At 40.4% G+C, this 15,750-nt stretch overlaps 1 protein-coding gene across 11 annotated transcripts in view; it reads left to right on the top strand.

Annotated features, from left to right (window-relative positions):
- The window catches only part of CADPS2 (calcium dependent secretion activator 2), a 310,379-nt gene that overhangs the window by 47,862 nt on the left and 246,767 nt on the right, over positions 1-15,750 (top strand). For all 11 annotated transcript variants that reach the window (XM_057415800.1, XM_057415805.1, XM_057415801.1 and 8 more), the window contains exon 2: positions 14,611-14,724. In XM_057415800.1, the coding sequence (XP_057271783.1) occupies positions 14,611-14,724 (114 nt within the window). The remainder of the gene's footprint in view (positions 1-14,610; positions 14,725-15,750) is intronic.

Consider the following 15,750-nt stretch of genomic DNA (forward strand, 5'->3'; position numbering starts at 1 on the left):
AAAGATGCTCATAAACAGTAATAAATCCTAAGAGTCTTGGATGTTACAAATACTTACCAAGCAGAGGAAATCGCTTAGCATAGCAAAAAGCATCACTAGAAATTAGATTAAAATGCAGCAGAAAAAGAGAAAGTTCTGATTCACCATTAGGGAAAGCCTGACAATAAAATATGTTAGCTACTGTTATAATTTACCGATTTAGTGATTACATGGATCCGTCCCATTGCTTGGAACCTCTAAAACAGAATGGACAGGCATTTATTTGTGATATTTGGGGAGTGGAGGGGTGTTGAGTACTTCTCCTTTTAAGGGAATTTTAATCATGTATTTTCTTGTGGCTCTTAGTTATATGAAGATTGCCCAGGGAAATATAACTTTGGATAGAATTAGTTGTACCAATCTCTTGGGCCTCTCAAGAAATGTGTGAAGTCTGACAGATTGATTTAGAATGTGAAAACTCTACATTTATATTTATGTACTGTATTTTCCTTCTACATTTTAATGTTGCAGCATACAGTTCTGAGATGAGCTCATCTTCCCAGAAAGGTGACTGAATTTGCAGTAATTGATGAATTTACCTGGTTATAAATATCCTGTGGGGGAAAAAAAAAAAAGATGTCAATAGGTGGTTGAGTGCTGTATGTAAACTTTTCACATACTGAAATAATGCTTTCACAGGACACTGTAGTCATGTATGGTATATATATGGTGTGTATATATATATATATATATATGTATGTATACCAAAATGAGATTGACTGTGGAATGGTCTATCGTGTTTCAGCTATGTGGGTCAGTGTGACCAGATGTATACATTTGGATGGTATGTCTATCTATTTTGGTATAGAAAAGATCAAGTCCTTTGTGCATAGATATCTGACAAAACGTATTTGACTGTCATATGCTCGAGGATCATGTGTTAACACTGCATCCCTTTTGGAAGGCTTTTTTTTTTTTTCCCTTTGATAATTCAAAGCTAAGAGGAGTCCTGGGTAAATCTACAATCAGCTGTCATTATAGAACCTGTATTGTTAACCCGGTAGTTTCAGCTGTGTAAATTAAGCCCTGAGAACTTTCTGCAAACTGTGGAGAAGGAGTTTGGTGATGTAGTCTGACTTCCTAATTATGTGCATGTAAAAACACATCCTGTCGTTCTTCCTGCTTTCAAATCCTTTCTGCTGGAACATTTAGTTCGGGAAGTTATTCCTTTGTACTTAAATCTTCAAATGATGGAGAATCTGAATGAACAAAACCTAGTGGCATATTAAGAATTTTCATTTGAGTGCATTAGATAGACTACTGATGTTGAATAATGCTGTAGCAATCATGGCTCTTTGATGTAAGGAGAACAAGATTTTTTTTAAAACTAATACTTCCTGTTAGACCAGTCTGTATGATTTGGGTTGGAGGAAAGAGAAGGGAGCCTTAGAACACATAGTTGTGGAAAGTTTATATGGGTATTGGGAGGGGATGTGATAAAGCTTTTACCTACTTGTTCAGCATTTTTCTGGTACAATTTTACAATGCAGTACAAAACTGAACTATCTTGGGCTCCTGAGTACTGCAGTCCTCTAGGTTTATGAAAATTAGTTCCCAGAGATGGCTGGGAGGTCAGAGATGGAACACTTTCATGAGAAGTGTTCTCCTTGCTATCAAGGAAAAGTTTGTGCAAGTTGACTGCCATGTGCAATTGTTTGGTTTCATCCCTGTGGTTTTCATGAGATCATCTGCTGTGCTGCTTCAAAATCATATTATTTGTTGTGAAATAAATCTATTCGGGGATTTGGATGTGTCTGTCACAGAGGATGTTTATCATGATGGCTATGCAGATGGTTGTACTGTTAGTGTCTAGATGTTGGTTTTGATAAATGGATTCCTGAGTCTCCTCAGAAAGTAGGAGAAGCAAACGTTTGAAGGCTCATCTTGAGAGGCAGGGGGGTGGACTTCAAAGTAGAAATTTCTCTCACTACAGGTTTCCAAAGTATGTGACAAACAGAAGTGTACAAGATGAGATGATACCTGGATAGTTCATTCAAAGCTACAGTCCTTTTCACAGCAGTGCTGTCCTTGCCAGGCAAAACTGAAGGTCACTTGGCTTAGCACAGTAATTTTTTAGTTTTTTTTCTATGGCCCTTATAGCTCCTTGAGCATCCTTATTCTGCTATACCATAGCTAAATTGGGCTGTGTGTGCTCATGTGTAAAGTATGTGTGAATGTACAATGTCACAACATCACTTAATGACCTCACAGGTCAGACTGTACTTCTCTTTCTTTAGGTTCTTCTCGTTAATTGGATGGAAAACCAGTCTAGCTAACCAACTACCGTATTTCTGACAGTGGCCCTTATCAGGTGCCTAGGCGGAGATTAAAAATGGAGCAAGTGTATGTGGTAATTCCCATAATTATATTAATCTGAGGAATTTCCTATAACAGATGGGGAGGTTAAGGGTTGTATTTAGTGTGTAGCATTTCTGTGCATATAATCTGCAGTAGATTTCTGTTCCATAACCTTTTGTAGTCTCCCAAGACAGTTTTTGGTACTGACAGTGTACTTTGGCAAGGTGTTTATCCATGTCTGTTGTTGACTAATCTTGTTAAACTTTCTTTACATTAATTTGTTAGTTGGAGTTAAAGGCATATAATTAATGAGATAGTTTTTAAGTCTGAATTTATTGCCCTTAACCTGAAGAGTGATTCAGTGATGTGGACTGTCTGCTTGTATCTAGTTCTAGGGGAGCCAGAAGGCTTTAGTTCAAAATAACGGTTTGTGCTGCCATTTATGTATTGTCAATTTATCTTTTCAGTCTCTGTAAAGAAGTGTATTTTCATATTTCTCTTGGGTGATGAACTGGGGGAAGGTACAGTTGAGTTGACCAAAAGATGCTGATGGACAAGTAACCAGGTTTAGGACTGAGTGATCTTAAAGGTCTTTTCCAACCTAAATGATTCTGTAGATTGGCTTGGAAGATAGAAATGAATGCAGCCTTAGCACATTCTCAGATGACATCAAATTTAGAGGAGCACTTGATAGCAAAAGGGAAAGACTGATACTCAGGGGACTCCTGACTTCTAAGACAAATGAGTCAACAAAAATCTTCAGGTGTTCAGCACAGAGAAAAGTAGAGCCACACTTTCAGGGCAGAGCTCCATGCATATTTGCAGGCAAAGGACTGACTAACTGGATCTTCTGCAGCAAAAGACTTCAGGATCCAGTTGGAGAGCAAGTAGAGGAGGAGTTGGGGAAATGAAGGCTGGCTGCATGTTCAGCTGCATTAGCAGGAGTGCAGCGCAGGTCAAGGGAAGTACATTTATTTTCCCATGTTGTTGACACTGATGTTGCCACATCTGTAATACTCTGTCCATTTATGGGTCCCCAAGTAGAAGAGTGGTATGAACAAACTGAAAGAAGTCCACTGGGGTTCCCTCAGATGCTGAGAGAGGTGGAAGACATGATACACAAAGGGAGGTGGAGAGGTCTGGGTTGCTTTAATCTGGATAAGGTTAAAAGTTTAACTGTTATGTAGTCCTTAAGGAGGGACAGGACTATAGAGAAGATGGAGCTAGACTATTTTCAGAAGTTCACAAGAAAAGAACAGGAAGTAACAGTCACAAGCCACAACATGGACCTTCTGGCTCGATATTAGAGAGCTGGGTGGGAACTTGAGAAAGAGCACTGGAGCAGGTTGCACAGAGACTCTGCTGTATCTTCGTCCCTGGAGACATGTGAACCTTGTCCGGACAAGGTCCGGAACAGCATGGTATATCTTCAGATCTAGCCTTGCTTTGAGACAAAAGTTTGACTAGGTGAATTCTAAAGGTCCCATATATCCTTAATTTCTCTGTTTTGCAGCCCTCACAGAGAAGGTAGGTGGAGTATAGGCACAATTCTGCTTATTAATGAAACTAGATGAATTTTTGTGGAAAATATTTTGTAAAACTACCTAGTTTGGTGAAATATGTTTTTAAATGTTATCAGAACCCAGAATAAAACCTTCTTCTGGATTTTATTCCAACTTTTATTGTTATCGTTTTTGTTTATTGAATTTAAGCCAACTAGCCTGAAACATGTTGCCACAGAGTGTGATGGGCATAAAGCTTGTATTTGCCAGGTGCCAAACACAAATGACAATCTCTTAGTGTTGCACTTTAACCTGTCAGACAGCTAAACACCACACAGTCATTCACTCATTCCCCCCAGTGGGATGGGGGAGAGAAATGAATCAAAAAAAAAAAAGGTAAAACTCCTTCTAAAAACTGAGGTAAAGACAGTTTAATAGGACAGAAAAGGAAGGAAAAATAATACTGATAAAAGAATATACTAGTGATGGACACTGCAACTGATCACCATCTGCTGACCAATGCCCACCCAGTCCCTGAGCAGCAGGCTGCCACCCCCCCTGCCCCCAGCCAACTGCCCCCAGTTTTCTTGTTCACCATGACATCGTATGATATGGAATATCCCTTTGGACAGCGGGGGTCAGCTGTCCCATCTGTGTCCCCTCCCAGCTCCTTGTGCACGCCCAGCCTCCTCGCTGGCAGGGCAGTATGAAAAGCTGGAAAGTCCTTGACTTAGTGTGAGCCGTGCTCAGCAACAGCTAAAACATTGGTGTGTTATCAACATTATTCTCATACTAAATCCAAAACACAGCACCACACCAGCTACTAGGAAGAAAATTAACTCTATACAAGCCAAAAAGAGGACACTTCGTTTTGCTTGCATTTCTGTCAGAGAAGAGTAATTAGGGTTTCTTTTTAATTCTGTTTTTCAGAGGAGGGAAAATCTGGTTATCTGTGAAACCTCCACACTTTTCTCTTTCTTCTTAGAACTGATAAAACTGGAGATGTGCATGCAGAAGTTGCGTGTGTGGGGGAAAAGATGACATTTGCACAACCAAGGAAGGGTTGTATGATCACAGTGTCTTCTTAGAAAGTGAGCTAAAATGAAACCTGAATGTCAACCTCGGAAGGATGAGAGTTGGTAGCAGGAACATGTATTTTGCTGATGATTCTGTTCTTTCAAGCAGCTCTCCTGTGGCCTTCTTAGTTACACTTGAGAGATCTTTGCTGGCAAAATGTCCTGGTGTGAGGTTGTTATCAAACGAAGCTCGTCAGTGCAACACTTCTGAGATATGAAAAGGTTGTTTCTGTTAGCTTTATTTATCTGTGGAGAAGTTCTGAAAATAAGAAAGCTGATTTCTTGGAGAAAATAGTTCTGACAAATAGTCCTGGGGGTGCAAAGTTGACGTGGGGTGGAAAAGATAATGTAGATACAGAGGAGCAAGACAGTAGCTGTGCTGTAGGAAGTGATGGAAATCCATTCAGTCCAGCACTATCTGAACTGCTGATGTACACTGTGAGTCAGAGCTGTAATTCTGTGTATGTTAGCAGCAGTTGCCTCTAAAACTTCACTTGGTTTTCCTTTCTGGAAATGAAGTGCAAATTGTGCCTGACAAATTTGGTGGCCTTCTACAACGGGGTTCCAGCATTGGTGAATAAGGGAAGAACAGCTGAAGTCACCTACCTGAGCTTCTGCAAAGCATTTGACACCGTCCCAGGTGACATCCTTGTCTCTAAACTGGAGAGGCATGGATTTGATGTGTGGACCACTTGATGGGTTAAGAACTGGTTGCACTCAAAAGAGTTGCGGTCAGTTGCTCAAAATAAGTGGGAGATAGATGGTGAGTGGTCCCTCTCAGGGGTTGGTGTTGGGACCAGGGCTGTTTAACATCTTTGCCGACTGAGGCTTGAGAGAGTTTGAGTTGTTCAGCATGGGGAAAAGGAGTCTCCAGGAAGACCAGCTGCTGCCTTCCAGTCTCTAAAGAGGGCCTGTGAGAAATCTGGAGCGGGACTTTTTACAAGGCATGTAGTGATAGGACAAGGGGGAATTGCTTTAAATGGAAGGTAGAGTTCTATTAGATTATTAGGAAGAAATTCTTCAGTATGAGGGTGGTGAGACACTGGCACAGGTTGCCCAGAGAAGTTGTGGCTGCCTCATCCCTTGCAGTGGGCAAGGCCAAGTTGGATGGAGCTTTGAGCAGCCCGGTCTAGTGGAAGGTGTCCCTGCCAATGGTAGAGGGTTGGAACTAGATGATCTTTAAAGTCCCTTCCAGTCCATACCACTGTATGATTCTGTGAAAGCCACTGGCAGCTGAGGTTTCCACCATGTCAAGGATCACTGTCATCTCTGCTAGGCATAATTTTCATGGTCAGCTGCATGAGTCATCATCAGCTTTCTTGGCTGCATGTTTCGTTTGTGTAGCTTTCAAGCATAACTGGTCTTGTCTTTCTGGTAACCTCAAGGAAGTGAAGTTGCAGTGCCACTGTGTCCTCTGCATGGAAGATGGCCCCAAACAGTGATGGCATGAGGGACAGCAAAACATAGCTGGCCTAGCTGTAGCGTGTCTATGCAGCCACTCAAGACTGAGAGGAGATCACTGAAGTCTGCTGCACAGAACAAACAAAGACAAGAATATAAATCTAGCCCATGACTGTCAGTTAAATTCTGCAGCAGATCTCAGGTAGTAGGAGTAGGTACAAAGAAAACAATTGCAACTGCGCTGACAGCATTTACGACAAACGTAGCGGATGCTTTCTTTCCTAGTGTGGCATAGTCTGTAAAAGTTTGACAGTCTTTTTCAACAGTAAAGAAATCTGCCATTGCTGTGAAGAATTTCTAAGCAGTTAAATTTTCAGACTTAATGATACAGAAAATATTTCTTACGGTGAAACACCCTATAAGTGGAATTGAATGACCAGTACATTATTGGTAATGTTTCTGGTTTTCAAACAAGTGGCAGACCAACCAGAGGTAAATGCTGTGTAGTGCTTATTTGACTGTAAAGAATGAGAAGTTTGATAAACATGTTAGCTGATTTTGGAAATCTATTTGATTCTACGAGGTGCTGAATTATTTCATAATGAGTATGTACACAGTGTAGTCTGTGCTGAATGACAGCAAACAGAATCCTTATACTGTTTTACTTGGAATAACTTCAACTTTCAGAAAATCAAAGAACAGCTAAGGTTGCTAAGTGACAGCAAAATATTTATTCATTATTTAGGAAATCAAATGGCTTTATGCAATGAGTATTAAAGGACAGCATAGATTGTGTGCCACCCACATGCTGTACAGGACCGTTATTGTACATGATGAAGACCTGCATAATTCAGCTATCACCCCCGTTTTAGTACTGAGCTTCTCTAATACTGTTTATTTAGTCTTGTTCCTCAGTAGAAAAGTAATTCACTATAAATGAACACTCTCTATCTGTGCTCTGAAACACAAGTAATACTCTTGTGTAGGCAAATACTGAAAGAGGAGGCAAGGTGGGGGAGAAGGAGGGGAAATGGAGGGAGAATTACTGTTTATAACTGGCTATTTGCTTTGCAGGCTTATTTTCATCACCGATGTGTGATGAAGCTCATTAACAGCCAATGATGTGGCACAGGCTTTTTGTTTCTCTGGAGGGAAAGGGTAATGATGAGTTCAGCCAAATGCCTTTCCCTTCACTTGGCTTTCACAGAGGAGGTATGCATGGGGCTTTCCAGAGTCCAGCCCTGTGGATAAAGTCATCCCCCCCACCACCTGTGGATGCTGGTGGGAAGCTGGGGTTACAGCAGGGTTGGTCTGGGACAAAGACTTTGGTGGCTCTTGAGTGTCACTCAGCAGTGGGGTGGGAGTTGTTTCAATTTCTTAGACACTGTCCTGGCATTTCTGAGGCTCATGTGACAAGAGGAAAGCTCACTGTGATGGGTTAGCCACTACCCCCGCACAGCAGGGAGACCTGCAGAGGAATGCAGGGAGGTAGTCAGCATCCTTGAGCCCGCTGCTGTGGTTGGAAGGTTTGGGAAGGTGGAGAGATGGCAGTTAATCTGGCACCTAACCAGGTATCTTTTGAGGCAGAATGAAATCAAATGAAACAAAATCTAAAAAAAAACCCAGCAAAAAACATGTAAAGTGTGTATGTGCTCCCTTTCGTAGGCATGCAGAACTTAGGCTGAAAGCTTGGTTTGATGTGCAGATGGACCTTGAACTTGAAATGTGTAGGGCCTTGAACATATGGTCTGTTGGAATTGCTAGGAAATTATTAGTAGTTGAATTTTTATTGTCCTGGAAGTGGTGTGTAAAACTGACTGTCATTATAAATGCACTGACCTGTTGTATTGTCCAGGTTTGGTTCTGGCTGAGAGTATGGGCAAGTGGGGTGAATTACTGTACAGTGAAACACAATTCATAACATGAGAAAGCCACTCTGGCACTAATTTCTACTCTTTTTCTCTCTTTTTTCCTTCTTTTTTCCTTTTTTTTTTTTTCATTGGCAAAGGGCCTGGCAGGACAAGAAACAAAGTTATGTTCAAAGAAGTGCATCAGAAGCTGGATGGAAAATTATTTATTTGTACCTTAATTTCTTTTCACTCAGGAGATGCAAATTTATCTCCTGATTAAATGGAAGGGAGAGACAGCTGTGTGAGGGAAGGCTTATCAGGTTATTTCTTGTTTTCACTCTTCTTTGTGCTGGAAAAGTACAGTTTGGGCTGAAGTTGTCTAAAAGAAGCTGCTGCTGTGGAAGGCACTGGACAAAACGGCTTAGTTTTGAAACAAAAAAGCTTATTTTTAGGAAGTGTTCAGGGACTTAAGTTGTGTTTGGCATTACAAATCATATACACGGCAGCTGAGAATTTGAGGGATGACTCTTTGGCTGGCTCCTCCCTACTCCCTTTTTGGTTTTTTTGTAGCCTGCATAAGAAATATTTGATCTAACTCTGTCTATAATTGCAGTCATCACCTCCTGCTATTTTCCTGAAATCCCCATATGGTCTGAGGAAGGTTATTCCGAGTAAAACAGTGTGGGAGTAGAGAAGAAGCCATGCTGTTGCTAGTGTTAAGGTCAGGGCTTATTGATACTGACACAGATCTGAGCTCCAAGTGTGAAGACATGCAGCCTGTGATCATTTTTTTCCTATATTTCTAAAATTGCCACAAGGTGGCAATGGTTCAGAATGTTATTCCTCCAGAACCAGTCTTTTGGCTGAGTGCGCCTGTGGGGAATAGGGTCAGCTGCGGGCTGTGGTTCCAAGCCAGCAGTGCTCTGGGGCATGCAGGGAGAGGCTGGTTGCAGCTAACACACAGGCCACATGTGAAGCTTTTCGTTTTAAAGGCCAAAGTTTTCTAGAGAATATTTGTGCTGTGAGTTGTGTCTTTGCCAGCTGCTGTTGGCTGCGTATGTTTAGGGCAGTAATGAGCTGCTCTGTGTACTTAGGCAATGAGAAACAGATGAAAATGCTCCAAATCTAGCCTCAGATTCTGTGAAGTGAGGGTTGTTTGGGTTTTTTTCTTGTGTCTTTCAAAGAGAAGATCAGCAGTATTCTGTTACAAATACATACATGCTTTGTTTTTCCTTCATACTGTCAGTTTATTATTTAAATGTAGTTAATTAAATAAAACCTGTAATATTGAAACAAGTCCCTAAACTGCCAGGTAGTTTGAAGTGCAGCTCCTTATAAAAACCAAGAATTTAAACTCTCTGTAAAATCCATTTATTGAAATTGTGTCCTGGGTTCAGCAGTAGCAGTCATTTTTCCCCTTCTTGGTAGCTGATGCAGTGCTGTGTTTTGACTTTCGGCCTGGGAACAGAGCTGATAACAATGATGTTTTGGTTTGGCCAAGGACTTTGTGAGCCTCATGCTCTGCCAGGGAGGAGGGGAAGCCAGGAGGAAGCAGAGACAGGACACCTGACCCAAACTGACCAAAGAGGTATCCCATACCACAGCACGTCATGCCCAGGATGTAACTGGGAGTTAGCCGGAAGGGCTGGGAGTCTGCAGGGTTGGAGGAGGTATCGGTCAGAGCTTGGTCGGGCTGAGGGGGGCGAGTTATCGGTCAGCTGGTGGTGAGGTGTTGTATTCTCTTCCCTTGTTATTTCCTTTATCATTATTCTTATTGGTGGTAGCAGCAGTGATTTGTGTTATACCTTAGTTACTAAACTGTTCTTATCTCAACCCGTGGGAGTTGCATTCTTTTCGATTCTCCTCTCCGTCCCTCCGGGAGCAGGGGGAGGGCAAGAAAGGGGGGGAAGTGAGCGAACGAATTACCTGACTGGGTTTAAACCACGACAAATTGTTTAAAGGTATGAATGGAACTAAACTAGAAAGTCTTCTAGGTTTTTGTACCCAGGTTTCACTTAAGAAGTGAAAAGGCAAATCTTTAGTGCTCCAAGGGGAATGTGCTGGGATATATAAGACTAATTTGAAATGTTAAATGCAAGGTGAGATTTTTTTTTTTAATAGTTAAGTGCTTGAGGCTCTTTTGATGCCTTTGTATTACTTTGTAAATTATAAAAAGGCAAATTGCTATTGCAACTTGAAAGCAAGTTATTCTTTAATTAAATAACTCTGAGAAGTTTGTTCTATCTTAAATACATGATTTCATTCTTTGATAACCTACTAAGGTTAGCAAATGTAATGTGAAAAATAAATGTTGCCTTTTTTGAAAGGCACAGGGATGGAGGGGAAAAGAAATATGTATCTCATGTGGCTGCAATAAAGAAAAAGTAAATTTGAAGGCAGTTAATCTTGTTTTCCCTTAAAGTTGTCTTTGGTTATTATTCTGGAGAATGCAATCAAACCTGGTATTCTGAGTCACTGGAATTTGTTACACATTCTCCATGAAGCGACAGTATCACACAGAGCTACAATAGCAGTATCACACAGAGTTAGGACCAGAGATTTAATTCCACTGAGAATGTGAAATCCAACTAAGCAATACAAATCTGAAGCAGGTTATTGGAAAGCAAAAGAATCAGTGAGGCTTTCCTATGCAGTTTAGGTGATATTTAGAGTTCAGTTTACATTTGGTGGTGTCCTCAACAGAAGAAGGACATGGAGCTGTTGGGTCCAGAGGAGGCCCACGAGGACGATCAGGGGGCTCAAGCACCTCCCATATGAAGGCAGGCTGAGAAAGCTGGGGCTGTTCAGCCTGGAGAAGAGAAGGCTGCGTGGAGACCTCATAGCAGCCTTCCAGTATCTGAAGGGGGCCTATAAGGATGTTGGAGAGGGACTCTTCATTAGGGACTGTAGTGATAGGACAAGGGGTAATGGGTTAAAACTTAAACAGGGGAAGTTTAGATTGGGTATAAGGAAGAAGGTATTTACTCTGAAGGTGGTGAGGTACTGAAAGAGGTTATTCCATCCTTGCCAGTTTTCAAGGCCACGTTGGACTTAGCCTTTGGTGACATGGTCTGGTGTGAGGTGTCCCTGCCCATGGCAGGGGGGTTGGAACTAGAAGAATCTTAAGGTCCTTTCCAGTCCAAACCATTCTATGATTCTATAATTTTTTTTATTTTTATTTTGCTGTTCATGGTTCTTTCTGTTAGAATTAAAATGTGGATACTATGTCTGCACTAATAGTAAAGATGTGACAAAATAGAGGGGAACTGAAAGCAAAGGTCTGACCCAGAGGAAAGCAGGAAGGGGCATGTGCAGTAGAAAGGTAATCCTACTGCAGGCGGCTTTTGAGCTCCTTTATGTAAACTGCTACCAGAGAGAATCTGGCCAGGATCACTGTCCCCAAGTTTTAAGCATTTCACTTAGGAACTGGCTATGCATGATGTCCTCATCTCTTGTTCCTTGTTAACCAAGATGGACAACTTCAAAGCAACCTCAGGCATGGATAGGTTGAACTGTTTGGCAGTGTCCAGGAGTTAATGTCCTGTGCAGATGCCTGTTTCTCTCCATTTGCCATTATGGCTTTCTAATGGAATTAGATTTCCCTTTTTATTCTGCATTTCTGAGCTACTACTTTTGCTGTTAGTTTTGGATTTTTCATTATTAAAGACATTTGGCTGCAAGTCGATGAGTGTAATTAAAAATTACCAACATTTTAAAAAGTAAATTATGACTGAGAATTCACTGTCTACTAAATATTCTGACAAATAAAAAACCCAGAGGAACTGTATGCTGCAGCAGACTACTATAAAGTATTCTACATCTTGACAGTTAACTGTGTCTCTAGATGACAAGTACTTGGGACCTATAAAATAGTGTTCAGATTATCCTTAGTGGAGGGTGTAGCTTTCCATGTGTTTCCATTGGATTTGTTATTATTTTGTAGTTTTGCAGAACTTTGTTCCCCTACACATCTAGATTTCATCCAAAAAGTAATGTAAGGAATGTACAGTAATCCTAACATGTCACTCAATCCTTAGAATTGCTTACTATCTGAATTGGCATGAAAGCCATATATAAATATTTTAAAGGCATTTTAGTTTGCTGAACTATGTTGGTTAAGACTGAGGAAGTCAGAATTAAATTTATATTTTATTGCCTTATTCATAATGTTTTTGTTTGATATGTGGGTAATAGACAAGCAAATCACCTAAAAAATGAAGTCTGCAAGCATGAAAACACATTTCCATAATTGCCTTGGCAGGAAGCCCGCATGTTCTCGTGACGGAGCTGTGAATACTCCATGGGATGAAGGAGCTGCTAGCTCAGCAGTGGTGCACCGTCTGTGGGAGAACTTGGCTCTTTACTTCCCCTTTGAGAAGTCTGTGCTAGAAAAAAAGTTAAACCATCCTTTATGATTTGTATTTTCCATTATTTCGACTTGTCCAGTATCTTTAGAAAATGAAGAGAATAAAGGGAATTGAATAAGGGGAAAGACCTGTCCTGCATAGCTGGGAATAAAGCTTGGTTTCTGTTAGAAACAGCTAACCTTTGTGGTCCAGATTCTGTGCAAGAAGTGGATGTCTGGCACACAGGTGGATAGATGCACTTCTGGTCTATGTGCAGACATAAAACAAGTACTTCTCTTCCATGGATTTTTAGCTAGCAGTGGTGCAGGCTGTCAGTGTGCCTGTGTTGGGCTGCTGCTCTCAAGAGCTCACGCAGGAAATTTTTCCAAGTTACAGCAACCGCTGCTGAAGTTTGCTTGCCTCAATAGGAGTCTTCTGTAGGGGTTTCTTGGGGCTTGTTCTTTATCGCTAATAGTTTCATTAAGAAGAGGAACAGAATTATCATTTTTAAGTAGCTTAGATTTTTTTTTCAAAGGCATAGTTCTTTGGCTTTGCATTCGTACTGCCTACATTTCACCATTTTTCAGAGGATTTCTCAAATCAAGTATTTAAATGGCATCTATACTTATGTTTTCTGTGTAAACAGAACAGCTTTCAGGTTTGCATTCAATTTCAGGAGAGTGTTGAAGTAAATTGCTACGTGTTCCATAGAAACACAAGACATGACAAACATAGCAAACTCTATGTAGGATCTTCCATTGATATGAAGGAAATAAATTGTCCAAGGTAGGCACGTTCTCAGGATACCAGTAATTTTGCTAATCTTGTAACAGAGTTGCAGCTTCAAAGAGTCAACACTATAGACCTGATAGCCTGTGGTCACCATACTCACTGCAGATACAAAAAAGTTCTTCTGTAAGGGACAATGATATGGTCAGAATAATGTTATTTATTGCAGGTTAACCATTACAAATCTAACTTCTGGAAAAATATTTTCGTTTTCTGTCTACACATGTATTTGTTTGTTTATTTTTAACTAAGCAAGATACAGGAAGGATGAAAAAACTTTTTAATTCTTGTGTTTTTTTTTTAATGTTAAATTTAAAGTTCAGGAATATTCACTGGAATAAAGGCTTTACACAAGCTTTTAAGTTATGGGAAAGCAAAACAACTATTTTTAACCTTCATTTTGTTATATTAGTATGTTAGCAGCAGTCATCTTTGATGTGACATTCTAACTTCTCACAGATTTGATACAGAGAAAATATCTTACTAAATGTTTCAAGAGTTGATAGGAACCTTTGCAAAAGGCCTGGATCACTGGAGAGCTTTCAGATTTTGCTTTTTTCCAACAACATTAATCTTTGATAGAAATGCATCAATTGCATGGTTTAATCATGTCACGCCCTCTACAAGGAGTCTTGTTTTCAAAATGACCTCAACTTTGATATGAAGTCCATCATATGTAATTTGGTGTCAGTCCTGGAGCCATGTGGCTGCTGTTCCCCATGATTATTTGTTTCATGTTGTTTGTAGTGTTTATAACATTGATGGCTAGAAGTCCGTTTTCATCATAGGGAGCATGTTTTGTCCATTTTCTTCACAGTGAGCGTGCGTGTTAAAACATTCCAGTGGGTAGCACCTAGATGACTCCAAAAAGTGGACACATCTCAGTTATTTTTGACGTACTTGAAGGCTGAAAAAAAAAAAAAAGAAATAAAAAAGAAATATTTGAAGGCTAGAGCTAAAAGACAAGTTTTATTAGCTGGTGTTGCTGTCCTGGGGAAGGTCAGCATGTGCGTATGAAATATTGCTCAGGAGAAGTATCCATGCAGACTTAGCCATAGCATCCCAAGGACACAAGGGAAAGAATACAGAGGTTTAGTTGCATACTGAGTGCATACATGACTTGCTGCAGCCACCTGACTTATCCAGCTAGGACTCTGAGGGCCTGCCACTCTCTAGGGAGCAAATCACCAGGAAGCCTGTGCCTTTTCCTCCTTGTTCACAACTTCCAAATGTGTATAGTATTGCATATTTTTACTTTGAGACTAACTGTATTTATTGTTCTCTTCCCTCTCCTTTTTTTCTTGCATAGCTCAATAAGCAGCAGCTACAGATACTGAAGGAACGTTTCCAGGCCTTTTTGAATGGGGAGACTCAAATTGTAGCAGACGAAGCATTTTGCAATGCTGTGCGAAGTTACTATGAGGTAAGTTATGTACTTTGTTTTCTATATTGTTTAAAAAGTTCATAGGATCTCTTTTCAGATACAAGGAAAGCATTTTAAGTTTCAAAGGCTGTGAACTTCCAAACCTTCGAGAAACAGCTTCCTCCTACTCTGCTGTTTTAAAAGTTGAAATCCACTGCCTGGGCACAAGAGATAAACTGAACTAGAAAATATCCACCCTTTTTTGAAGAAGGGAAAAAAGAAAGACAAAACAAAAAAACCCTGGTGCTAAAAATCTTTCTGGCAGCATTTGATACAACTAGGCATTGCTATCTTTATCTCCATATGTCCAAGGTACCTCTTTTAATCAGTGCTTCAGTTGTAGGTTACCATCTTGAGAAATGTGTTGTGATTTTTTAGTCACCATGCAGAGTTTTTTGGAGAAGAACTGCCTGTTCTCTTCCCAAAGAAGAGAAGCTTTCCATGCAGCTGGGCATGCTCAGTGCCTACAAGCAGCAGTGCAGCTCTTTAGATGTGTCTTTAATTGCTTAAAGGACAGGTCCCATTCCCAACTAAGAGGACAGTTCACTGTCTATTTTGTAACATCAGCAGCATATGGCTAGAGAATTTATTTCTTACTCTTAGCAAGTGGTACTGCAGATTCATTTTGTCTCATCTAACTTCAGACTTGCTTGGTCAATCATAAGGGATGTGTGTTAAACTTGCATTTCTTTTGTGGGGTTTTCTGTGTATTTCAGTCTGCCACATCTGTTTTTGTTTTTATTTTTTTCAGATTTTTTAGCCTTATATTTTTATATATTGTTTGTCCTTTGTCAGCTATTTCTTTGCTAGTGAATGAAACTCTTCATGGAGAAAAAGATGTGACTTAGGTACTAGCTTGGTTTTACCTACATTAAATTATGTAGAACTGTCATGGTTTAAACCTGGTCAGGCAGCTAGTTCACTCACTTCCCCCCTTCTTTCCCTCCCCCTACTCCCAGAGGGATGGAGAGGAGAATCGAAAAGAATGCAACTCCCACAGGTTGAGATAAGAACAGTTTAGTAACT

Source organism: Pezoporus wallicus, unplaced genomic scaffold (assembly GCF_028554395.1).
Source record: "Pezoporus wallicus isolate ANWC-B61680 ecotype Strahan unplaced genomic scaffold, APGP_CSIRO_Pwel_v1 contig_6966, whole genome shotgun sequence".
Taxonomy (NCBI): domain Eukaryota; kingdom Metazoa; phylum Chordata; class Aves; order Psittaciformes; family Psittacidae; genus Pezoporus; species Pezoporus wallicus.